This window comes from Hydractinia symbiolongicarpus, chromosome 10 (assembly GCF_029227915.1).
Source record: "Hydractinia symbiolongicarpus strain clone_291-10 chromosome 10, HSymV2.1, whole genome shotgun sequence".
NCBI lineage: Eukaryota > Metazoa > Cnidaria > Hydrozoa > Anthoathecata > Hydractiniidae > Hydractinia > Hydractinia symbiolongicarpus.
Genome location: NC_079884.1, coordinates 25,488,988 through 25,514,255, shown reverse-complemented (window position 1 = coordinate 25,514,255; position 25,268 = coordinate 25,488,988). Strand labels below are relative to the sequence as shown.

General features: G+C 34.0%; 3 protein-coding genes across 4 annotated transcripts; 2 read left to right on the top strand and 1 right to left on the bottom strand.

Annotated features, from left to right (window-relative positions):
• Positions 1-2,129: 2,129 nt before the first annotated feature.
• Positions 2,130-12,060, top strand: LOC130612610 (neuromedin-B receptor-like). Of its 2 annotated transcripts, XM_057433948.1 has the most exons (3): positions 2,130-3,198; positions 3,764-3,813; positions 10,869-12,060. In XM_057433948.1, the coding sequence occupies exons 2-3, from the start codon at positions 3,791-3,793 to the stop codon at positions 11,947-11,949; spliced, it is 1,104 nt and encodes a 367-aa protein (XP_057289931.1). In that variant the 5' UTR covers positions 2,130-3,198; positions 3,764-3,790; the 3' UTR covers positions 11,950-12,060. The 2 variants fall into 2 exon arrangements, with proteins under 2 accessions (XP_057289931.1, XP_057289932.1); XM_057433949.1 differs by lacking the exons at positions 2,130-3,198; positions 3,764-3,813 and adding an exon at positions 4,985-5,425.
• Positions 12,061-12,186: 126 nt separating this feature from the next.
• On the top strand, positions 12,187-14,460 carry LOC130612401 (protein FAM166C B-like). Its single transcript, XM_057433706.1, has 2 exons — positions 12,187-13,162; positions 13,888-14,460. Exons 1-2 carry the CDS (start codon positions 13,092-13,094, stop codon positions 14,177-14,179), a joined length of 363 nt encoding a protein of 120 aa, XP_057289689.1. The 5' UTR covers positions 12,187-13,091; the 3' UTR covers positions 14,180-14,460.
• A 2,365-nt stretch (positions 14,461-16,825) lies between these two features.
• Positions 16,826-25,247, bottom strand: LOC130662792 (uncharacterized). The gene is made up of 12 exons (XM_057461726.1): positions 24,633-25,247; positions 23,171-23,954; positions 22,522-22,790; positions 21,463-21,753; positions 20,787-20,951; positions 20,148-20,490; positions 19,394-19,522; positions 18,804-18,934; positions 18,536-18,619; positions 18,227-18,263; positions 17,481-17,656; positions 16,826-17,093 (listed from the first exon to the last, which is right to left on the bottom strand). The coding sequence occupies exons 1-12, from the start codon at positions 24,888-24,890 to the stop codon at positions 16,842-16,844; spliced, it is 2,919 nt and encodes a 972-aa protein (XP_057317709.1). The 5' UTR covers positions 24,891-25,247; the 3' UTR covers positions 16,826-16,841.
• Positions 25,248-25,268: the final 21 nt, after the last annotated feature.

The window sequence follows — 25,268 nt, the reverse complement described above, 5'->3', positions numbered from 1 at the left end:
AAGAGAAGTATGAAAAATACAATTATATTAAAATAAATACTAAAATATAAAAATCCAGCCACAGTATTAACTGGGTCTATTTACACCGAATGCATAAACGAGCTTAATGATCTCCAAAAATAGTTACAAAACCTAAAAGTTCTTTACATAATTTTTGCATAACCTGCAAGGACACTCTGTAGGCTTCCATTTCTTAATCTGCCTTTTGAAGTCTAGCAAGTTTTCAGCTTTTTTATCGTTGACGGAATCATGTTCCATATTAAAGGTCCTAAATATCTAACAGAATTTTTTACCATAATTTTCAGCTCTTACTGCAGGTATAGTAAAATCAGATCAAAGAGTATTGTCTGTTCTAATCGAAATCATATCTGCTAACGGACTTTCATTCAAGCCCTGGTTGATTTTATAGATTTCTATTGCCAAAGAATGTATATTACGGTGATATATAGAAATTGAGTCGTCTTTTTCAAGAAGCTTATTAAATGTAGAATCATAATCGTTATAAGCAAGCCTGAGTGTTCTTTCATGTAGTTGATTAATTTTGTTATTAACTGGTCTACTGTGAAACAACGATATTAATGGACAGTAATTAAATTGAGATTCAAAAAAGATCTTTAGGAGCATTCTTTTTTTCTTAAAAGATAGGTATTGAACTATTCTTGTCAATGCGCTCAGTTTTCTCCCTGCTTTTAAGCTAATTAGTAGGACATGGTTATCAAATTTTAGTTGGGAATCGATGTTTATGCCTAAAAGTTTTACACTTTTTTCTTCCCATATCATTTGATTTCCTAATTTTACCCACGTATGTTCATTTTTATTTCCAGATACCAGTAAATGGCACTTACCTGTATTAAGTTTCATGTAATTGTATTGAGACATAGGGTGTTATGTCATCTGCAAAGTTGCAGACATCGCATTCTTTTAAAATAAAAAAGAGGTCATTTAGATAAATATTGAATAGTATTGGTCCAAGTACTGATCCTTGGGGAACTCATTGTAATAATTCAGTCCAAGAGATTAAGGTAACATTTATCTTGGTTCTTTGTATAATCGATTAGTTTATAAATTATTTTCAGAGCATTCTTATCAAAGCCATATGCGTTTAATTTTGCAATTAAAAGTTCATGGTTTATAGTGTCGAAGGCCGTTGATAAATCTATTAATATAGCTGCAGCTAAACCATTTTTATCTAAGGACTCTTTCCGTTTTATATCAAAGAAATAATGCTCTCTGTGTGTTACAGCCTTTTCTGTAGCCACATAAAAATGGCGAAAGAATTTTGTCCATGTACGAAAGTAATTGAGTTTAAATTTGGAGAAGGCAAAGTTAACTTTGATTTTAGAAGTCACAATAGCGGATGTCTAGAGACTTAAACAGTAACACTGTTCTGACTAGTGATGCAACATTTATCCTGGACCTCCGAATAAGCTATTTTTGCTAAGCACTTTAAAATTTAATTTTACATCATCAGTTTAATTTTTTTGGATTAACTAATCTCGGTTCCAGCTTGGACTACATTAGTAGGGGTCAGAATGCAAGAGATCCTTAATTTAACTTGAGGCTGCGAAGCATAAACATCACAATAAAAGTTATTTAAAGTGTCAGACAAAACAAAAACTTAAGGACTAAGTAGGAGTTAAAGAGCTGTGTTGAAATTCAAGGAAAAGAAACTTGTCACATTCTCGGCCTTTAAATGTTTTTGACCATGTAGAATAACATACGGCAGCCGAAGTATAGGATCAGCTTAATATTAAATACCAGCTTTAAATGTCATCAATTTTTCCGAAATTGGAGAACATAATGGGCCCAAAAAAATTTCGGCATTAAAGTAATGCAGCAAAATTTTTTTGTTCGGCATCATCAAATGCACAATTTATGAGTTTTTGAGCGTTTGAAATTAAGTCATATAGCGCGCACGAAAAAAATAATAGGCTGTCTGTGTTTACAGCAGTTCTTTATCCGCTGTTTGATTGTTGATGGAAACAAACTTCGTCTTATTTTTGCGTAGGATGTAAAAACAGTTCAAATGGAAATCATAGAATTGTTAATTTATTGTGTTATAAAAAAGTTTATATTCGACACATGCAGGGCATATATTAAATATTTCGATTTTAAGTAGGGCGCGTGATCGAGAGCGGCGTTTAACAGAGGGTTGGAGTGAGGGGGGAGTAATAAACTTTTGTATTTATTCTTCTCTCTTGCCAATGGAATATATGTATTTTACTACATAATATCTACATCATCTACATATTTGCACTTGCAAGGGGGGAGTTTATTAGAGAGTGTACTTATTAAAAAAACCAACCTCGTTCCCAGGGCTTTTTAGGTTTTTTGTATTTGGACGTTCAAATATAAATAACCTAAAAAGCCCTGAGAATGAGGTTAAAAAAAAAACAAGTCGGAAAGTTTAATCGACACGATGTGTTAAGGGGGCGCTCATTGAAAACATTGGAGTAGTTGAACAATTTGAAGTTGTGGAGCTTTTTTATTAGCGCATGCGCACTTTAAAAAATATGTAAATTTTGTCCAAGTGCGCAAGCGCTAATAAAAAAGCTCGCGAGCATTTTACGATACAGTGGAAAATACAGTCAAAAGCCCTTTCAGGGTCAAAAAAGTTTGGGCCAATAAGTCATACAAAGAATTATCAGAGAACAACAAATCATAAAGAAGGAAGCTAGCTAGCTAGCTCATTTTGTTTTTGTGAAATGATTATGTCTATAGTATGTTCATATTTTTTTGCAAATTCTTGTGGTTTGATTAATTCAATTATGTTTCTAAAAGGTAATTGCTGGAGAAAAAAACTAATCCATCTTCATCTGAGTAACCAGCAAATAAACAGATAAGCGGGAATGAATAGATAACATTACACAAAAAAAGAATTGAAGATCAACATGTACATGTCAATAAACTTCACCGCAAGATAGTACAAAACAACATGGCTTTTATAATACTGACACATCCTGAAGATATGACGTGATTTATGCTTGTAGAGTTTATCATACAGTATGTAAATAAGAGATACAGACATTGATTAGGGCGCACCAACAATTAAATGGGCGGGTATCACTGCAGACAATGATTTCAAAGCTATTTTGGGTGTTTTTTGTATTTCTTTATAGCTTATATATTAAGGGTATATTTTCGTATCATATTCGTGAAAAAGCTAACTAAAGAAATTTATTTTGTGGTTGTTAGAAGGTTAGTAGTGACAAGAATTTTTTATTTTTTTCTAGTCGCTACATTTATTTGTGTATTGAATCTTGAAGCTCCAAGGTTGAATTTATGTATTCTAGGATACTCGCATTAAATTCGAGACCATGGATAATTAAGATTTGTTTTAATTGGAACTAAATTTTTCAATCCCTTGAGCTTCCTGTCTAAATCGAGGATCAAATTTACACTGGCAAACATTTTATTTCATTAAATCTATTTATGAAACTTTTTTTCTGCTAAACACAGCAAATGTCAACCCACCCAACATGATTTCTCTTTATGCAAAGACTTGCACAGCGTTCCTGTTTTGAATGATTTCAAACAATTTCCCAAATGACATGGTAAAATTAAAATACGATTAAAATTTAACTGTTTTTCTCACATAAAAAATCAAAACATAGATCGCATGTTGTTTGTGGTACGAATTTTCAGAGTATTTCAGAGAACAACTTTCTTGCTTGGAAAACTTTAAGACTGGATTATTTTTCGTGCTGTGTGGCTGTTTGTAAATGAAACAACTGTATAATCGAACTTCGTGCATTTTGTCTAGATATCGAGAAAAAACATTGAAGTAATAATGGCGCTCCATTCACAACACAGGTAAGCGAAAACATTTTAAACGTCTTTGGTGCTTAGCTAGATGTGTTTGTTTACCAATCTAGATTTGCGGTAGCACCAAACAGCTCACGAGCCTAATTTACTAACGTTCCTATTATCAGCCTAAAGAAGTGGTGCACCAATTGAGCTAAGTGTTAAGCGTCTGTTGCTCATTTATTACATCTTGCCAAAAACTCGTCATTTTTAACCAACGAAACATCTCGGACTGTATAAAAGTATTCATCGCTCCAAAATATTTGACGGTTAGCTATTAATTTTGTTGGAAAATTTTGTAACCTAGGAAAAAAAAGCGCCATTTTTAACCTTAAAATTAGTATTGTGAAAATCTTCTCACATATCTCATAAAATCTTTACATGGCAGCTGTCGCTACTTTTTGACGCCAGCCCTAAAAAAAACCCAAGGGTTGGCCCGTCGTGCATATTCCGGCCCTCCAAATTATCCCCGTACATTTTCTCGGTACCATATTTCGTGTATCCTTAGCATTGAGTAGTTATTCAGCTACCATTTTCAAAAAATACGGATAATAATAGAAGAGAGATTGATTGCTACTAATACTGAAAAAGGATTTTTGAGACAAAAACCTAAAGATTTGCTACTTTACTTGATCTCTCGAAAACACAAACACAAAAGCTATTTTAAAATACTTAAATACTTTTTTCTCCTTATATAAATCGGTTTATTACGCGCAAATATGACGTCACAATGTTACATATCGACGTTAATATATTTTTTGATTTTTAAATCATCCGTATTTTTATATAAGTAACGACCGAACTCATCAGCCGTTCTTTTTACGGCCTTTTCAACTTATGTCGGCTACTAATACCGCTGTCGGGAGAGCCTTTAATTTGTGTTTCAAAATGTACAAACAAAACTACCTCAGTATAAATACTTTATTTCTGTTCTGATCACAGTTCGTTCAAGAATGTGCAACACAGAACAGTAGATAGCAAAACGGTATGTAGGGATTTCTTAAATATTTTAAAAAAAGTAATTGTGTAACAAAATTAGAAAGGGCGTCCAAATAAATATATAAAATATATAGTAAATATAAATAAATATACAAGTCCAGCTCCAGTTTGGAGATAGAAGCTACTGTAAGGAGAATATTTCCTTGGTTCTGTTTGCTAGCTTGTTTTTGAGAAAGCACTAGCTAAAAAAATGTTAAAATCGCGCCCAGTCAAAGAAAATAAAATCACAATATTCCACGAAAATTTAGGATATATACCACAAACGAGGCAGAGAAACGCCGATCATATGTTGTGTCTGTGCTGAGTATTTGTAGATGCCTATAAAACTAAACTTCAATAACGCCAAGGAAGGAGGGTGGTTGCTCAAAGCTATTTGTGATGTTACAAAAATTAGAGAGTGAGTCTATTATAAGTTAGTCGTTACACATAATTAAATTTTCATGTTGGGATTTGTTCATTTTTGTAAAAACTATTTGTGGAAAACAAAAAAGGAAGCTAATTACTGCGGACTTTAAGTTAACTTTTTTACAGTGTTTTGCAGTGTAATGGATTGCAGTAATTAAGTGTTACCAAATTTTCAAATGAACCTCTTTTAGTGGATGGGGTTCAAAATTTAATTGATGTGAGTAATTTATAACAAATGTTATACAGTTATCTTCCGGTAACTCAAACACCGGTTAACTCAAACTTTTATTATCTCAGGTCCCTTGAACTTTCAGTAATACTTTCTTATAAAAACACCGGTTAAACTCGAACCTTGGGATAACTCATTCGTTAACTCGACCCATTTTTTCGTTCCCTCTAGGCTAATGTCTTCTGATAACTCGAACTTTTTCTCGAGAAAAGGAAATCAAAGACTTATTTTAATCTTAGTTTTAATTTTTAATTTTTTTTAACTCCTAATGTATTATAGATAATATTGTTGTCTGTCAAGAAAAGGACAAGAGGAAATGAAAATTCAATTTGTTAAGTCAACTTATTTTTCTCGATACTTTGGAGGTTCGAGTTACATTTATATTCATATTCACACTTATAGGTTGGGCCGTAACTTGACCTTAAACGCTAAACATGAATGAGAAACTGTGTGACATGTCAAACTTTGATCTACTACCTTCCATAAAGTGATTAGAATAGTCGTGGTGAAATTTTTTGGTTGTATTTTCCTATAGCTTCTTCTCGTATAAACCATTTTCAATAATATGTGACACATAATACCTCACATATTTCTTTGGTTACAAAATCTTCATGACAAATGACGAAATTGGTAGCTATCAAGTAGCTGCACTTTGCTTGTTTTTGTGAGGTTGCCGCTAATGACCACGAACTTATTGTTACTAAGAAACAAATATTTCGTATCTAATATTTTGATTGTGAAGATAAATCGTAAAGCAATCTCTAAGGGCGTTATATAATTTTATAAATGTAACACTCTTCTATAACATGTCAAAGTGTTTGGATTTTTTAATGATCACAAAAGGACTTAAGACTTGTAACCTGAGCTTATTCGGTTAGTTTTAAAATCTTAACCCACATTAATTTTTGCAGACATCAGCACGACCGATTTTTCGGATCTTAGTGGGCCGTCGCGTTGATCATCCGTAATGCGGACATGACAGAAAATTCCAGTAGCGCATATTTAACGCTGTTTACTTGGCGTACACAACTGTAGAAGCAAAACTTTCGCAGCCCGCTGTGAAATATTGTGTCCAGGGATGCAGGAGTTACTTTCGAAAAAAGGCTCTAACGAACATTACAGCTCCTGATCAGTAAGGCGCGGTAGTAAGTAGTTTTTTTTATTAGGGACGGAGTTAAATTTGACTCGGTGTTAAAGGACTAATAAAGTAGTCTAATGTTGCAATAGATATAAGCAGCCCAGAGACTTGAACCCGGGATCGTTGCATTAGATGCACCACGGGTTTTTATTCACTAAATCGCGTTGTCGACAGAACTATTCGTGAGAATCCAGACAACTTTGGTGTTTCGACCTATAAGGCCTTCACCAGCGGATACCAGAACCATTGTTTGGCACTGCAGAAACTCTAGGGCAGCTCGAGTTATATACACTCTAATGTGTTTAGCAATAATAAGTGCAAATTTTATGAACAGGATACCATGACATAGCTATGGTGTATATATTATAAACATTTGCAGTGAAAACATAAATTAACATCACTTTAAGTATTTTTTAATTAGATAGTTTATTTATAGGAATATAACTTAACATTAACCTGTGCAAACACAGAGATAATATGTAAACAAACACAGAAAACCTCTTCGTGTTGATAATGGCCAGCTCATCCCTTGAATTAATTAAAAAACTAAAAATATAGATAGAAAGTTGAAGTTACACTTAGAACATGTTGGAAAAAAAATATAATGTATAATGAAAAAAAATTATGATGATCATTGCCACGTTTTTCAAAATTTAATTTAACTGCGTGCAAAATGCACATTGCGCCAACTTCATTCACAGGACTTTTCGCCATATCGGCGGGAAAAGCATTGTAGAGATTTATTCCAAGTAAGAGTGTCTACTTTTGTTGTTGTTGTGATAAATTAAAAAATGAAAAGTATTTTGTCAATCCACTAACTATTAATATGATAAAATTTTTGAGTGATAACTTGCTGATAGAGAATTCCACTTGTGTAATACACACAATATTACAATAAATCAAAAGTTTGACCTTCTCTTACGGCTAACGTCTGCACTACGGCCAACTTTTCAGACTCTTAACAATAACTTCAACAACATTATATGTATTTTGCAGAACAAGAACTTTTTGTTTGGACTAGGTGAGCATGTATAAGAAAAAAACTATCTGCACGCATAACTAAAATATTGCCGCACGTAGTGTAGTGGGTTCGTTTGCGATTTCCAGTTCTCAGGAGCGCGGATTAAATCTTGCTTGCTTCAATATATAAATGCCCTTTAGAATTTCATACTACAGTATTCTCTCTAATTAGCGGACACCCAGTGCATGAACAAAGTGTTTGCTATATAGAGGTGTCCATGTAAGCTCAAAATTTGAAGAAAATGTATACGAAATGTGTAACTTGAAAAATTAGCAGGTATCATGCTGGACTTGCACACGAAAAAAGAACAAAACACTAAATTGAACGTAATATAACTTTTTTTCGAAATAATAAACATGATTACTTAGGGAGTGTACGAGGTCGACATACCCATACTCATCGAAAAAGATTGGAATAAGTACCAGTACAAATCTTTTGCTAGAGGATATCATGTCTACATTAACATCTGGAGCCCCTTGGTGAGGAAATTGTTACGATGCAGGCATGAGCCATCTAACGAGGTGGACGGAAATGCAATAGCAATAATAAGAAATGATTGTTTGCAACACGAAAGCATTGTTAGACACATGCCACAAAACATATCAAAAATATGTTTCATGTTCTTGAAAGTTCCGAACACTTCGATTACAGCTAAGGTTTGTGGAAAGAGGGTTAATCGTGGAGATGGACATGGTCTGGAAAAATACAAGTTATATATAAGTTTTATGGACAAAAAAAGTTGATAACTGCAAAAGTCGATATTTCTTGTAAAGTTTAAGTGTTTAAAATAATTCAATTTTTCATTATTTTTGTATGCTGCTCCCTAATTTTTTGGACTGTCCGTTAATTGGAGAAAAAAGCCTATAGTTGCCATTTCGTGCAAAAAAAAAAAAATGGTCCGCTAATCAGAGTGTCCGCTAACTGAGTGTCCGCTAATAACAAAGTTTTTTATGAGATTTGACCAGAAGATGGCCAGTGCATGGACAAAGTGTCCGCTACTCAGAGCTGTCCGCCTTTTAGAGTGTCCGGTAATTAGAGACAATACTGTATAATAGATAATACTTTAATATTATAACGGAGCTTTATATGAGAGATGGGACGGGACGTTTCTCTGGCTGATTTTGTCCCGCATTTATATGGAGAAAAGATTCGTCTTGAACGGTGTGTTTATATGGAAAAAACGTATTTGAGACAGGACCCCGTTTAGATCAAACAGGACGGGACGAAATTGACCCAGGACAAACATTTTCTATATCAACACAAAGTAACTTTTAGTATAATTATTGAGGAGAGCGGGCCCCGAAAAACCGTAATCATTCCCGCCTCTCAAGTAAACAGCCCCTTAGCTTGCCTTCCGTAAATATTTCTTTGCTGAAAGCGATATAACTAAATAGTAAAAAGAGTTATTAAATTGAATCTTACTGTAGCATGAGTATCAAAAGCCACACATAAGGCCAGCTTCATTAAATAAACAATACGCTGGTGTGTTTCTTTTTTGTTTACACAGCAAATAATACTTCACATCTGCTCTAAACAAACAACATTTTAATCCAGTGCGCCCGAAGTGAAATAAAATACCACTTGATGATATGGAAACTATTTCGAGACTGTACGAGCGTCACAAGCCGATTAACTATGAAAAGCTCTTTTGCGAGTCGAGGATCTAGACGCAGAACGTGTCCACGTTTTTTTCTAGCTATGCATTTCCTTCTTCCTATAATTATAATGCACTACAGGTGGAATGGTGTAGTGACTTGTAATTTTAAGGTAGCAGGTTCGAGTCCCAACTCCGTCGCACTTTAGATGTAATGTTGCTGGCCCATTTAGTTCCATCCACTGACTGCTAACCAGCTCGTGTGGCAGGTAAGGAAGTTAGAGGGATGTTATACGTATCTCCAGCGATAATGTAACATAGTTACAGTCAGAGGGAAAGAAAAGTCAGCAGCTGTAATGGAACCCTTTAAGTTTACCTTTATTCACTAAGTTAACATAAGTATATTTTTTTTGTGTGGCTGAATTTTTCAATTTTTTACCACGTTAAAGCCGATTTAATGAATTTTTTATCACTTTTTCCTCTTGCAGCTCAATTAAAAACTTCTCTCACCTCAAATAAGTTCTTCCGTCGCATTACTAACACGGATCAAAGTTTCTCTTAAGCATTCAGAACAGTTTTCGCCACACTGCCTTTGCCAATATCGTCCCTAATACACCGCAATCATTGGCGTAACATCATTTTTATGTTGAATTGTGAATTAGCGCTAATCAGAGCGTAAATATTACCAAAAAATCATCCCATTTTTTTTATGATGACAGTAATCCCGTTAATCCATCGCCGTCGCTTGAAAAATGCAATAAAAAATGAATCAATTACAGTTGGAGCTTACCAGACCTTCAATCAAACTTTTAAACCGCCTGTCATTATTGACGCTACACCCTTTTCTTATAAGTTTTATAAAAATACAAGCCTTAGATTTTGCTAAAAAAACCCAGCTAACTAAGAACAGCTTTAGACTTAAATCATTGTTTTAAGACTAAAAACCCAAGCCTGAATTTTTTATAACAAAGAACAATCTAGGCTGTAAAACCTCTTTGTAATTCTCTCTCAAGCTGATTTTTCCGATTGATTGAGAACAATTAAAGAGCTTCATTAGCAAATAAAAATCAATTTTTTCAATATACACAAATTTTAGAGGGTCATAACTATGAACAAAATGAGGCTGAATTCTGGAGTTTCGATAAAAATAGAAGAATCCATGCTTGATAAGGCTTGACAAATACGAGCAGCTCCAGTCGGAGTTTATTGGTTCCTATAAAAAAAGGTGTACTGCAGTTTTGAAAAACTTCCTAAAATAATTCGATAATTAATAAACGTATTCTCGGTTACAAATTTTGTTTACTTTACGAACATAAAAAATAAATAAAAAAAACACATCTCGTAATTTGGCATGCAAGTGTTTTTCACTTCAAGTGCGGAACAAACATCAAACAAAATAATAACACAAGCTGGGAGCCTTCTCATCAGAATTATTCACTCACTTAAATTCCCTACTTTAATATTTCAAAATGAACTGACTTGAGCGTGAGAAGCTTTTTGTTATTAAAGCGGTAATCCCTGTCATTTCGCACACAAAGGGGGTGTCATTTTTTGGTGTTTATATCACATACAACTTATAATAACAATACAGTACAAAAAATACCCCCGTCTTCAAGATACGCGCACAAGTAAATAAGAAGGCGGCGGTTTCTGACACTTTCACATTTCATTTTTTCAGCTCACTGGGTGTGCACCAATTTACTATTATCAATATGACTGGAAGCGATGGAAACTATACTGGCATTCCCATGGAAATCCTATTTTCTCCGGTTGACGTGGTGACAATGATTATATTAACCGGTATATTTTCAATCGGATTGCTGGGCAACCTTTTAGTAGTGTACATATTCGGCGTTAGATCACGCAACAACGTTAAGAGATTCGAAAGATTCCTTCTTATGCTTGGATTCATAGACTTAGCGTCATCCGTCATAATCCCGCTATCCTTTATGTATCTTACGGCAACGAAATTCCAGCAATGGCATTTTGGGGAAATCGGATGTAAGTTGATACCTTCTTTACTTCAAATCAGCATCACGCTTTCTCAAGGTGTACTTATCTTAATTAGTTATGAACGCTACCACACGCTGGTGAAACCTTTTAACGACCCGCTATCAAGAGGAAAAATCGGATTATGGATATTAATTGTAGTTGCGTTATCAATATTTTTTGTGCTGCCTTACATGAGTACATTCAGCGTACACGAAAACCAACAATACAACACCAAGACATGCGCACCAGACAGCGACAAAACAGGCATGTCGCTTGGGTCAGCTTTGTTACAAGTCACGCGTGACATAATTGCGCTGGGTGTTATGGGATTTCTTGGTTTCAGAATGAACCGCACCCTGGTAAAACAACACGACAACTTAACATGGAGACGAGAAAAAATGTCGAGGAAAGGAAGACGCCTTTTGAAGCTGGTCATTATTATTTTTTCGATTTTAACCCTACCGCTCGATATTTACCAAGTTATTTTCTATGCAGTGGTTCACTCAAACGTCCATATAAGTAAGAAAGGATATGAAATTATTGTTATGGTAAACACGTTTCTAAATTTAGTGCAAACGTCCAACTCGGTTGTTAATGTTTTTATCTATTCGCGCATGCACAGTATGTTTACTGTACAGTGTTGTATTCAACAGAGAGAACGACACAGTCGCCGAAGGCACAGTAGTCGATGGGGAGAAAGTTTTTGTACCGAGACTGAAGTTTTGAACGGAGAAACTAAAAGAATGTCAAAAATGCACAAAGTGTAAGCGTTCTCACGCAAAACAAAATAAACAATACGAAAAACTTTGAGTAATAGCTTAAATTTATTACGCTTGTTCCTGGAATCTTGTAAATAATTTTTTTCTGTAAATACAACTTTAAAATTACAAGTTTGTTTCTTCTAAAACTATGCCAGCCTACTTTTCTGATAATAGATTTTGGGTAACTTGTTAAAGCGCTGTTTAAATTGGATAAGTCAACTTTCCTTATCGAAAGGTACAGCGCACAAAAAATTTGGTTTTAAAGGTTGGATTTAAAACGATAGAAATCATTGCTGAGTATTCGCGACCTTTTTCCAAAGTGTCTAGTGAATTTAATACATCAAATCCAGGGTTATTTACTGATTAATATCGGGACATTTTCGGTTTTTTGTTTGACTTTTACTCTTAAAAAATGTGTTTTCTATACCCTAAAAGTAAATATACAAATAGTCCATTCAAGTAGTTTTAAGAAACTGGTTACAAAGTGTTCTGCGTTTTCAGAGCTTTTTAAAAAATTAATCTTAATTTTAGGGTTCTCAAGGCCACTTGTTCCAATTTAGAGCTTGAAGGTTGTGCTTTGGGGAGTTTTTTTTCTATTTGTGCTTCTGCTGAGGGAAAGCTTTCGCATCCAAACTCGCTCCCAGTGTCTCTGTCCGCTTTGTGTTATCGGAGTGTATGTTTCAGCATGGGTGCTTTTCCAACTTCCGTGGAATGTAAATGCAAGAAAATGGATTACGTGTATAGGAAGTAACAGCTATCGACATTATAAATATTTTTCATAAGACTCACTTCGATATTTGAGACATTGTAAAGTAGTATTAACAGATTAATTAAAGTGAGTCTGACCACGTCATTCCTGTTTGTTGAAGTCATACCTCATTGTAAAATTACATGGTTTAAAAAAACACGATATTTTCTGTGGTTTGACAAAAGCGCTGCTTAAGTATCAGTACAGCTTATTTACTTATTTACTTTTAACCGAATAAAGGGAAACGGCTATACAATGCTACCGTAGTTATTCTATCATCTTTATTGGCGTTAATTTGTTATGATCTCGTTGCCTTAGTTTTCCAACCCTTTATAGTGACGTCACATATGACGTTTTATGTTCTTTTATTACACGCTAAGGATCCGATCACCAAGAAGACATGTCAACTGCTTCGCAAGATTGGATCACAACTCACGCCTACACATATCGCACATCGGACATCCCGCCAGGGTAAGAATGCGGGCGCATTTTTTAATTTCGAGTTATTATTCTCATTTTTTCTTTGTAATATTTCTTTTTCTCTATTTTTTTCTTCTCTAAGCAACATTATTTCATTCTCCGAAACCCTAAGATTAAAGTTGAAATAGCGATCATATGTGGATAACAGCCTTAAAAGCTCACCCGATAACAACACAAAACGGGAGGAGGTATTTGATTTTTAGATATGGAACTAATTTATACTTACCACCCACTGTTTGCATGCAGTGCACTGAACTGTCTAAATGGTAATTAGTTTTACACGCGAAACCACTTACAGATCAGGTTTTATAGAGCCAACTTCGTCCCCGGGTTCTTTTATATTACTAAATTACTTTATATTTGCACATTCAAATTAAGTGACCTAACAAGCCCTGGGACGAAGTTGTCCGAGGTATTTGAAATCGGTTTGCTATAACTGATTAATCTGTTGTTTGTTTTGTGTATATATAATATATAAATGAGCTTCAAGCCATGAGAAAAAATAGCCGGTCTTAACTTCAAATGGTTCTTCTGACTGTACTGACTTTAGATTTTAATTTAAACGCGTGTATTGTAACTACCTATTTGTTATTTTAATAAAACGGCGCGGAAGTTTTTAATCAACGCAACCTTGATCCCAGGACCCGTTCTCTTTCTGAATATCGGCGAGACCTATGTATAAAATTGGAAATGGACTGTTTATGTTTACCTGTTAGTTACACTGGATACATGCCACAACAACGATTTTCATACGGAGACACATACGGTAACACGACGGCCGCTCATTTTCAAGCACGTAGAAACCATGTCTTATTATCAGGTGCGATGCAAACTGCCAAAGAGTCCGAACCATCCCTGGTAAAGTTTCCCACTGTGTATTCAAACGACCCGTCTCTTGTTCTGGCTGAACGGAAAAGGTCACGTGAACGATGGATGGCAGCGCTTAGATACGAATTGAGTGAAAAAGAAATGGAAAATTTTCTGAAGGTAAACCTGAGTAATGAGTAAAGTTTTCTTTGTAATACTTTTGTGTGCCTAATAATCGATTATTTTTTTAAGTCAAATTCCCACTTTCCCCGAAGCACGATGATTTTTAGGGACTGTACGACTGCTTCTTCGACTGAAATTTCCTTTATTTGACAGTACCAATAACCTGGGTAATGTATTTCATATACATATATATACAGGAGAAACGTGTATGGACTTTTTTTCCGAAAGCAGCACTTATTATCAAAGTCTCGCTATATAAAAGAAAACACATTTAGGTATGCACGCAAAGGTCAATATTCACACATGGAATGGATTGAAACGGAAAACCGCAATTTATGAGTTTATCGTTGATAAAAATATTTCAAAATTATTTCTTTTACCTGGAATCTGTTTGTATTACTTTGTAGAAGTATGCCAAGTTTTATCACTTTAGCATAAGTAATTCCGGAAACATAATTTTATAAAAACAAACAAAAAAAAGCAAAAGAAGCAATCAGATTTTATATTACTAGTCATTAGCCTGTGGAAAAATCCACGGGTTTGCCCGTCCTTTTTATACCGCATTGCGTGCGTCTCGCTACCTGCGCAGCTAAGCTACCATTTTGCGTGACAGACAGACAGACGGACGGACGGACAGACGTATACGGGTATTATGGTATAGATTGTTTTGGCTTGGTCAAAAAAAACAACAAATACTAACATCCAGGCTATGGAAATGGTGGTCTACTGATGGCTAAACTTATAGCTAGTGAAGCATGTCAAAAAGGTACAAAGAATTTGCAAATTGACGTCAAATTTAATACAAAAAGTTTGAAGTTAAATTTACTTACTAAGTTTACCGGCGACAGAATAATGCTGACGTTGTAATCTGTTTTCAAAACATTACCCGCCCTTCACTCCACACTGAAGAAACTTAATCTTTGAAAAACCAAACTTATTTATTATGACCGCTGTTACTTTAGAGTTGTCAAAGACATCGAGAACACTATCGAGACAACACGGGGACAGTTGCAAGAGAAGAAGAATTCTTGCTACCAAAGTTATCAGCAGAAAATAAACAAAACGAAGAAAATGTAAAGTAAGTAAACATAACGGATCGTGGAGTAAAAATATTGTAAATTATGAGGTAGTTCTCGGTAGCTCACAACATTTCTCCGATTTTTCAGCTATTTTGGGCCAAAATCTTACACTTATTGGGACCTTGGCCTAAAAAAGTATTTTTGATTAAAAACATTCTGATAAAAGAAACTGTTTAAATTTGAATGAAACTTGTCAAATTCTTGTCAAACGAATATAGTTCATATGGAACTTTGATCCTTAAAATGCTTGACATTTTTCTGATATAAGAAAGTGCTGATATTTCTGATTTTTTGAAAAAATATTTTTCGACAGAGTAGACACTGAGTAGTACACATTTAATGACGCTTCTATCTTTATAGAAAATCGACATTATCGAGGTTTGAACAAAAAGCTGTGGTGACGAAGAAGAAAGGAAATTGTAGACAGAGAGCAATCCGAGATCAATTTTTTGAGATAAGATAAAAACAGTAAAACAGTAAAAACAAAGAGTTTCCAACTACGAAAAACAATTTACAAGGAACTTGACTTCTCATATTTTATCTCCCTTTTTCCCGGCCTTACTAGCGTAAGTTTTCCTGTCAAGATAAATAAACAGCATCCCGTTATTTTTGATTATCTAGATGGTGGCCAGATTTAACGCGTTTTTGGGTGTAATAATGCAGTGCGATGAATATTTTTTAAAACACTGCATGAAACTGAAAATAATAATAAAAAAAAAATGTTCAGGACAATATTAAGCAGATATTCAGCAAGGTAAAATCGGATATCCGTAATTATTCACTCGAGCTTGTGATATTCGACGACGTGCAGCGGAGTCGAATATAAACGAAGCAATACTTATTAATTGCGATATCCGATTCTACCGCGCTGAATATCTGTTTTATCATGCACCATTGGAAAGGAATCATTATCTAAAGTGGCGAACCACTCCATATTTTATTTTAGTTTACTTTTTCTTGTTGTTTTAAAACGTTCGCGCTTGTTATTTTCAGCTCTCCATCTGATTGCTTATCCTTTCTGTACTACTATCGAGAACAATAAAAGATGGAGTGCGATATAATATATCCTTTGTTTGATAACTTTTTTAGTTTTAGTTTTAACTCTCCATCTGTCTTGCATGTAATTTTTTAAAGAAATTATATATATAAAAAAAATATAAGTGCCGGAGAGACTATCGAATATCTCGAGCAGATATTTGATATCGGATATCTGCTGAGATATTTTTTGGATATTCACGAACATCCAAAAATATTCTGTCAGACGCTTCCGCCTGAGGCGAATGATGTTTAATATGCCAGTTTAAAACGGCGAACCATGTGAAATTTGCAGAATTTGGAAAATAAATTAATCATTTGGTTTCTTAAGCACATTCATTGAAATTTTCTCTGTAAGCTTTGTAAAAGGTTTTAAATATTTCGATTCGCAAACACCTTTACGTCATAATTAATTTCCTGGACAAATACTTTTTCTGGGCGCTGATTTAATTTTTAAAGGTGTTCTATCAAACTGGGACGCTCATATAAATAAATACGTTAATTAGGAACGCTCCTTCGTTGAGAGTAAAGGACAAAAAACGACAAAAACTAGTTTTCAAATTAGCTTATTTCATTTTGACAAAAGCTTCATACTTTTCTTTTAACAGATGTCCAAGTTCATCATCTGAAATATTAAGTGTGTCTTTGCATTTGTCAAGCATGCTCGTTTTGTCGCCTTGTAAATACTTTACAGAATCCAATAAAGCAAGTAGAACATTCATCAGGAGGAGAGACATATTTTTTTTCATGCCTTCATCAAACATGGCGGATGCGTACAGGAGTTGCTCCAACAAGTAAAGAGTGAACTGGGATGCTATCTACATAAATAAAAACATCGAACTTGCTTTTATGAACAAAATTGAACTTGCTTTACACTTGAGCTCTTTGGGATAAAGAATAAATATGTCTCAACACTCACGTCTTGTGAAAAACACTTTACTTTAAATTTTAGAAAAGGAAAATTATTCTTCAGGTTGTCGATATACGTTACAAAAACACGGAAAATACATGATGTGGATAACATTTGATTGCTAATGTTCTAAACACGACAAGATCTACGTTACTATCATAATTCTATCAGGTAAAAGAGTTTGCGGTTTTCAATTTCAAATTCCAACGAAATCTCAGGAGAGTACAAAAGCAGTGAAACAAATTAATGAAACTAAGCGGGTAAAAAAATATTTCCACAGCGAACCTCAACTTACCAAATGGTCGGTCATATCTTTTGCATAGTTCACAAACAGATGAAGAATTGTTATGAATTGATCACAGTTGAGTGCTACAGTACCCTTGTCTTCATCGTCTGTTGCTTCACTGTACAACGACACAAAACACTGAACGAATACCAACATGGCGAAACTCATGCCGTGAAGATTCGTTGCTATAAAAAAATTGTAGCAAAGCATGAAGAGACTTTATATAATCTTTTAGTGTTTTTAAAGATAACTTTTGCGTATTCTTTATTGCCAAGCAATTGGTGGTGTTATTTTGCCTTGTATAACATAATAGAGCACAACAAAATATGTTCAACCCCTATTTAACGCCAGAAAAATGTTTTCTATTGTCGACAATTTATAAATTACGAAGTCTACACACAAGTCTATACAGTCATGGTCAAACAAACAATTTACACACAGGCATGGTCAAACGAACAATCTATACAGAGCCATGGCCAAACGGACAATCTACACACAGTCATGGTCAAACGAACAACTTACGCAGTCATGGTCAAACGAACAATCTACATACAGTCATGGTCAAACGAACAATTTACAAACAGTCATGGTCAAACGGAGAATCTACATACAGTCATGGTCAAACAACAATCTACACAAAGCCATGGTCAAACGAACAATCTACACAAAGCCACGGTCAAACGAACAGCCTACATCAAATAAATCAAACAACATATAAGTAGTGAGCATTTAATTTTTTTAACCAGTTAACTTGCCTGTTTGGAGGTCTTCACTAAAATACGTAGATACATTCTAAAACGAAGATGCAACAAAAGTTAACGTTCTTTGTATATTCCTTGTAAGTAATAAAATTTACAATTATTCGTGATATATTCATCTACGTTGAACTAAATTAAGCGCAAAATGTAGACCATTCGATTTTAAAAATTAAAATAATAATCCCCTTTCAATCAATAGCTATTCCCCTTTCTTCTATCAATTATATAAATAAGCACTCTGTATTTCTAATAAACGCCCAGTTTAAAAGACAGTAATGAAATTTGGGATTTTAAAAAAAATCACACCTGCAGTTTTTGATGTCGTACTATCTCATTTAAGCACTGTATCATCCTATCTGCACGGAATTTGCTGACGTTAACAGAAAACATCTAAAAAGAAACGACAAATCATGTATCAATGATTTAAAGCACACAGCTGAATTAGTGAGACAAAAACACAACGATGGTACTGTTACACACAGCTACAGTATACAGGAAAAAACAAGCAACACGTGTGGAGGAGATCGTGTGAGTGTGAAACCAGGAAGGGGAGAGCAATTCAAACGGAACATACAGTGACGGCAGATTGAATGATACATGGTACTTCATCATCAGCATCAAACGCAGACATGCTTTCAATAAAATGGGTTACGTGTTGCATTGATATGCACGACAGTTGAAACAAGGCTAACCATTTATCAACATCTAAAAGACGAACATACAAATACGTATTTTAATTTAGATTTTTAAAGAATTAATTTAGAATAAAATAAGAAACACTAGGCCCTAAGAGACGTTTGATTAGTCAACTTACAGTGAAACTGGTACGTGTGGGAAAAAAACAAAATGTTTTTTTATCAACATCATATTTGGATGTTACTTTTGCCTGCTGTACAATTTATTATTTCATACAAAGCAGCTGATTTTTTGGACTAATTTCAGCTGAAAATAGCGTTGAGAGAAAATCAATGGCGTTACATTGGCAGATTTCACGAAAGAATGCATCTAAGATAAATGGTTTTGGCATTATAGCAGTATAATAAATGATAATTTTCGCGAAAATTAGTTTGCTTAAGGAATTTTTATTGCTTAATGTGATTTTAGACGAAACAACCCTAATTATAACCATAACCATATTATAACTTTGTTTCAGAGTTATTTTACCTTTAATTTCTACTGATTTCCATTTATCACAACTGGAACAAACTTCGAGAAGGGATGAAGGTACAGAAAACAGAAAGCCATGTTTATGTAATGAAAATAAAGAGACAAAATAGAACGCTTGATACCAATCTATGAGAGAAAAAAATTGAATTTGTTAGGTTGCTTAAACACAAAGAGGTTAACTTCCCAATTAGCTGTTTTCAAGATCTTTCACTACAGGTTAGGGTGAAAGTTTGATCCATGAATGAATAACAAATGACAAATCTTCCAATAAGACACACAGTTTGTAAATAAATTTCTTACTAATTTATATCTCGTCACCAACAAGATGAAAGACAATGGTTTTGGGTGGGTGTTTCCCACGCTTAACCCTGGGTGGGTGTTTCCCTTGAAACCGTTACAATTGGAGTAACAAAGCTTATACACCTTGTTTTAAAGGTTGTTAAGGGCTGAGGCTGTGATTTGGGTCAAAACTTAACGACGGACCAGGCTCAAAATTTGGAAAGTTAAGAGATCAAGGCTCCAACCTAGATGATGTAACAGGAAACCTTCAGAATAGGTCTTTACCAACAATGAAAGTCGTTTCTCTACTAGTGTATAAGAAAAGTGAGTGTCAATATTTTTTGTAAAAATTAAATATTACTTCTTAGCAACTTTGATGCTAAAGTTAACATTTTTGCCTCAGCAACTGAGGCTAAAATTAATTTTCTTATAAAAAACAAAAGTTAATCGGATTGTACAGTAAAATACCTACCACATGCTGAAAACATTTCTTTTATGGAAGTGAAAAATAATGCTTTTTCTTCCAATGTTGCTGTCTGAAAATTATACTTTAAAAGATCGACAAGATTGATCACACAAACGTCTATTAGCGCTTCTTCAGGGTTCGAAACAAATTCTTTTTTTCTCAACAAAAGCTCCAGCAACAAGAACACTCTTTCAGTTTCTATACCTTCGCTTTTAAAATTATCGATGCATTTCTGAAGCAACTCTAACGTTGTTTCCGATGGTAGAAAAACTTGTTTTTGCAGATTCTCCATAACGAACATATCTAATATGTTGTGCGTTATTTTATGTTGATGACATGCTGACGTGTGCTAAAACAAAGAATAATAAAAAGATGACGCAGTGACGTAAAAACATGGTAATGATTTTAAAGATGTGTACTTCTGCAAATGCAGACCACATTGATGATAGCAGTGACGACGATGATGACAATGACAATGGCGATGACGAAAAGCAAATATAGGCAACTGTTATTATTGATGCATTCTTGGGTATACTAAATCGTACCAAAAGTTCTTGTAACCGAAAAGTTTAAATTATAATAAAAAAGGTTTATATGAGATGACATGATGAAGAAACAAATATATATATATATATATATCTTTACCTTTAAAATGCCAAACACTAATCCACGTAGAGACTTTATAGTGGACTTGCTGTGCTGATGTTTTGTGTACAATGTTTTTATAAATACAAATGCAGTAGGATATTGCAATAAAGTTGATGGTTCGCATTGTTTCAACTGCAGTAACGATGGTATTGCAGTGATAGCCTGCGTGTAGAAAAGATATTTGACGTTATGTGATATTTCAATGCTATTATCTCAACCCTATTCTTGGTTTTATCAATTTAAATTTGACTACTTTATTTTTTATATGCAAAAAGTTGGTCTATTAGGATGCGGCTAAGATCCTAAAACTGTAATTAGAAATGACACATCCTTAAAAGGAATTTTTAGGGACCGCGTGCAGAACAGGCTAATTTCCTCACTTTTCAGTATTGGATTTTTTCTCACAGACGACTGATATCAATCCTGTTTTTTTTTAAACAAAGACTTTGACCAGATCTAAATTTATCCAATGATTATAAAACAAGGGTATCAGTTTTTATTTTCATTACCGAACTCTTCTCAGCATACACAGTAACGATATATGCTTAATGTTTACTTACGAAAAAACGAAAAAGTTGATTTCATTTAAATTGTTGGAAAACCTTTTCGAAAAAGAAAATTTTTTCCCGCAGGAGGTAAAGATGTAATGATCTTTTACCAGTCTAAGACTCACCTTTAGAAAGACAGTGTACTTTAAATTCCCAGAAAATATTCGATCTATTATTTCTTTGATCACAAAACCAGGTGATACCACGCACAAAGAAGCCAGCCTTGAAATTATCTTTAGGTCAGCCTCATCGTCGGTCAGTTTGTTAATGACTTCATTCATGTCTGCTTCGAATCTTGTTCTGCTTTCATCACCAAATAAAATGGTTCCTTCGTCACCTTGGTAATATTGTTGACATGACGATATAACACAATCACAAAATTCCACAGAAAAATACGGTATGCATTTTAGGAGAACCTGCGCAAATAATTACGTTGTAAATAAAAAACTGACTCTTAATTTGATTTTGGGCAAAGCCCAGAGGCAGACCGAGAAAGACTTGGCAGGAGGTTATAAGGACAGACTTGATACAGAGGAAGTTGAGTTTAGATCTAACACAGTCTAGATCAGATTGGAAGAGGATCATTAATATACCCCGTCCAACCCATGCTAGCATGGAAAACGGACGTTAAGCCGAGAATGATGATGATGATGATTGGAGACTTTTTTAACGGGGTCCTAAGACCATTTGTCAAAAAAGCATTTTTCGTTAACAAATTACGTTGTCCAAAATTATCACAACAACATAAATATTTTGTGTTATAAAAGTTTTAAGTGGATATGCCTCGAATACCATACAGAAACGAAGTTTTAGGCCCACAAATCATTTCTATTGATGATCCAATATGCGATGTATCTGTCAGTATGCAGTAACAATCAGAACGAAAACAATGAATTGAATGTTATAACATTTTAGTAAACTTGATTAGTTCCCCACGTGACCAACCACGCACGTGATTATCTATGTCCGTACGTTTGCAAGATACTTTCCCCCAAAACAGTGAAACTGTACATTAAATTACTGAAAAATTTTTGTTAGAATGAAAATGTTTAAAATTATTCTGTACGGAAAACTTAGTCAAGTGGACCTAACCACAGTCTCTGTAAGAAACTGATCCCCTTTTCTTAACTAATAGATTTTCAATAAAAAGTGCAATATAAAAAGTGCAATAAGTTCCCATTCACCTTTTGTATGCATCTTCTTTTATGTTTATGATGTTCAGATATCAACTTCATGTAACGCTGCACCAAATTCACAGAACCAAAGTTGATTGTAAAAACACACAAAGTGGATATGTACACATCTGTATATTTCTTCACGCAGTCACAATCCAACAGCCAATCAAATGCGTCCCTGTATCCATGATATAATTTATTCACGCGGATTAAGGCACCAGTGAATTTTTTATCCTTGTTTTTTTCTTCCTTCCACAACGAGAAGAGAACTTCGTCATCTAAAAAAATTCTGAAATTCTATACAAATCCAAATTTTTTTCCGTAATGTCAGATCTGATGTGAAAAATAATGTTTTATTTAGTTAGATTTATTATCATATAGAGTTATTATTAGTAACCCAAAGCAACAATGAACAAAAGCAAAGACTGCAGCAACAACAACAACAAAAACAACGACAACAGCAACAACAACAACAACAACAACAACAACAACAACAACAACAACAACAACAACAACAACAATAACAGCAGCAGCAACAACAACAACAACAACAACAACAGCGACAACAGCAACAACATTAATGTTAAAAGACTCATCTAGAAAGATTCCATGTTAAGCATCTCCACAACTATCTTCAACAAAGTTTGCTGCAACTTACCTGTTTCAAGAAAAGCCTCACACATGTTGGATAAATCTGTCATATTTGTCTCATCACAACAGACGTACTTCACAAGGTTATTGTTGGAAAATACAGCTGAACACAACTTCAAAACATCAGCAAGAATTTCTGACAAAATTATATAATCATCTAACTTTGATTTCATGTCATTCAATATGAACAGATACGTCCTTAATTTCATTACAACTTTTATGATCGTGTCACTCAAGTCTGCTTCAATTATTTCCCCATTCTTTAGTTCCTCGAGAGAGTTATGGAGTGTCAGTAGTATTTTTGTCATAAATCGAATAAATGATATATCAGAACATAGTTTATCTCCTTTAATTTCCTCCAGAGGCCTAGTATTGGTAGTTTCAAGTATCGTTTTTATTTTCCTAACCTCCATATCATCTACTTTGTTTAATAACGAAACACAAGGGTAGGAATTATCGCCGTATTTATCAAGCTCCAACGACTTTAATACTTGCGTGCTGGAATGTTTGAGGGATTCTAATAAATTATCCAACAAGTAAAATAAATAGCAGCATACCTCATCAGGTAACAATGAAGAAGCAACATTGTTTACGTAAAGAACGTTTTTATAAAACGCATGAATACCAGATGAGTCTACTTCGTGACATGTGTACATGATATTTTGAGAGTGTGTAGTGAATGTCTCCTTTGCTAACGCTTTCGTGAAACGCTTATGCTTTTTTGTCTGCAATACTTTGCATAAGTCCTCTAGTAATTTGTTTTTGATCTGTTCGGGAAGTAGCAACAAAATCTAAAGTGATGAGAAGAAAATGTAAAGCATTTCGACCTTCTATCAAATTTGTTCTCTGATACAAAAAAATTCAGTCCTAACTTTGCAACTCTAAAAATCGATGAAGAAGAGAAGACATGTTAAGAACGGCATTTATAGATGTTCAAGTTAAGGAGAAACAATATAATGACGTCACTAGGGTTAGAAATGATGTCATTTTGTGATAAATAAATATTTAACAAATACATCTACTTAAACACTCATACATGCATGTCTGTTCTTTTTAAAATTACCTGTGTCAAAAAAATGCAAAAACGTTCTAAAATAAATTATTTTCATTACAAACCAAAATTAGTTAGGAAAAGTCACCAAATTTGAGCACTCAGTTACATGTTGAACAAAAGTTTTGTCTAGTCAAAGGGTCTGCAGGTATTTTATCCCTCAACTCCCCCTCTTCTCTCCTGCGTCTCTATTGGTGCTAATAAGGTTAATAAAAAATTGTGTCACTTTTGCGATTGATTAACTTTCGCCTACCTTTGCTAAACTTATTTATGCAATTTGTTCTAAAAAATACAAATTGCGGAACTTAATTTTTCGAATAGGGTCAAAATAGCCAGAATAATTTCCTTTAAAAGTATATTCTCTTATTGCAAAAAAAAGGTTTTCTCTAATAGTTGTAGTCATAACAGTGAGACATACCTGACAGAAATCTTTTTCACACTTTAACATTTCTACAACACTAACCACAATCGATGACGTAATCTTGCACTTTTCTCCCAAAGTAAATTTAATCTCACTGTATCCATTGTTAACAGTTTGCAACCAACATTGAATCATTGAAATGATAAACGTATTCCATTGCTTCTTTGTTGTTAAATTTCGCTTAATTTCATCGCAGGTATCGTTTACACAATCCGTGGCATCAATTGACAAGTAGTGCACTAACTGTCGAAGCATATTAAATATTTAATGAAACTATAAAATAATTACTCTAAATTATGCCACTTATTTGATCAATAACCAATATTAGACTGGTAATAAATATGTCCAGGTAATTTTTTATGAAAAGCGCATCCTTGTGAGTGGATGCTTTGCATTTTTAAAACTCTTGTTTCTTATGAAGATAAATTGAAAATTAAAATTTTGACAAAGCCTGGGTGCTCAGTGAAATAATAAGTTAAACGTTTATCCAAGATGGAACATCATTCTAAATTTTACTTTTATTAAAAAACCTTGTATGTTAGAACTGATAAAAAAGATTGTTATCTTTTTCTCCAATATTTCTTGTGCAGGATTAATAGCTTTAGTTGATTTGAACAATATTTGCTTGTTATA

What these genes read in the sequence shown, in the direction of transcription:
- LOC130612610 (XM_057433948.1), top strand. Translation starts at nt 3,791, where the DNA reads ATGGCGCTCCATTCACAACACAG. An exon ending in GCGCTCCATTCACAACACAG is followed by an intron (nt 3,814 to 10,868) that starts GTAAGCGAAAAC and finishes TCATTTTTTCAG; the next exon opens with CTCACTGGGTGTGCACCAAT.
- LOC130612401 (XM_057433706.1), top strand. Translation starts at nt 13,092, where the DNA reads ATGTCAACTGCTTCGCAAGATTGGATCACAACTCACGCCTACACATAT. An exon ending in ACATCGGACATCCCGCCAGG is followed by an intron (nt 13,163 to 13,887) that starts GTAAGAATGCGG and finishes TTTACCTGTTAG; the next exon opens with TTACACTGGATACATGCCAC.
- LOC130662792 (XM_057461726.1), bottom strand. Translation starts at nt 24,890, where the DNA reads ATGCTTCGACAGTTAGTGCACTACTTGTCAATTGATGCCACGGATTGT. An exon ending in AAAGAAGATGCATACAAAAG is followed by an intron (nt 21,754 to 22,521) that starts GTGAATGGGAAC and finishes TTATTTGCGCAG; the next exon opens with GTTCTCCTAAAATGCATACC. An exon ending in TAGTGAAGACCTCCAAACAG is followed by an intron (nt 17,657 to 18,226) that starts GCAAGTTAACTG and finishes ATTTTTTTATAG; the next exon opens with CAACGAATCTTCACGGCATG.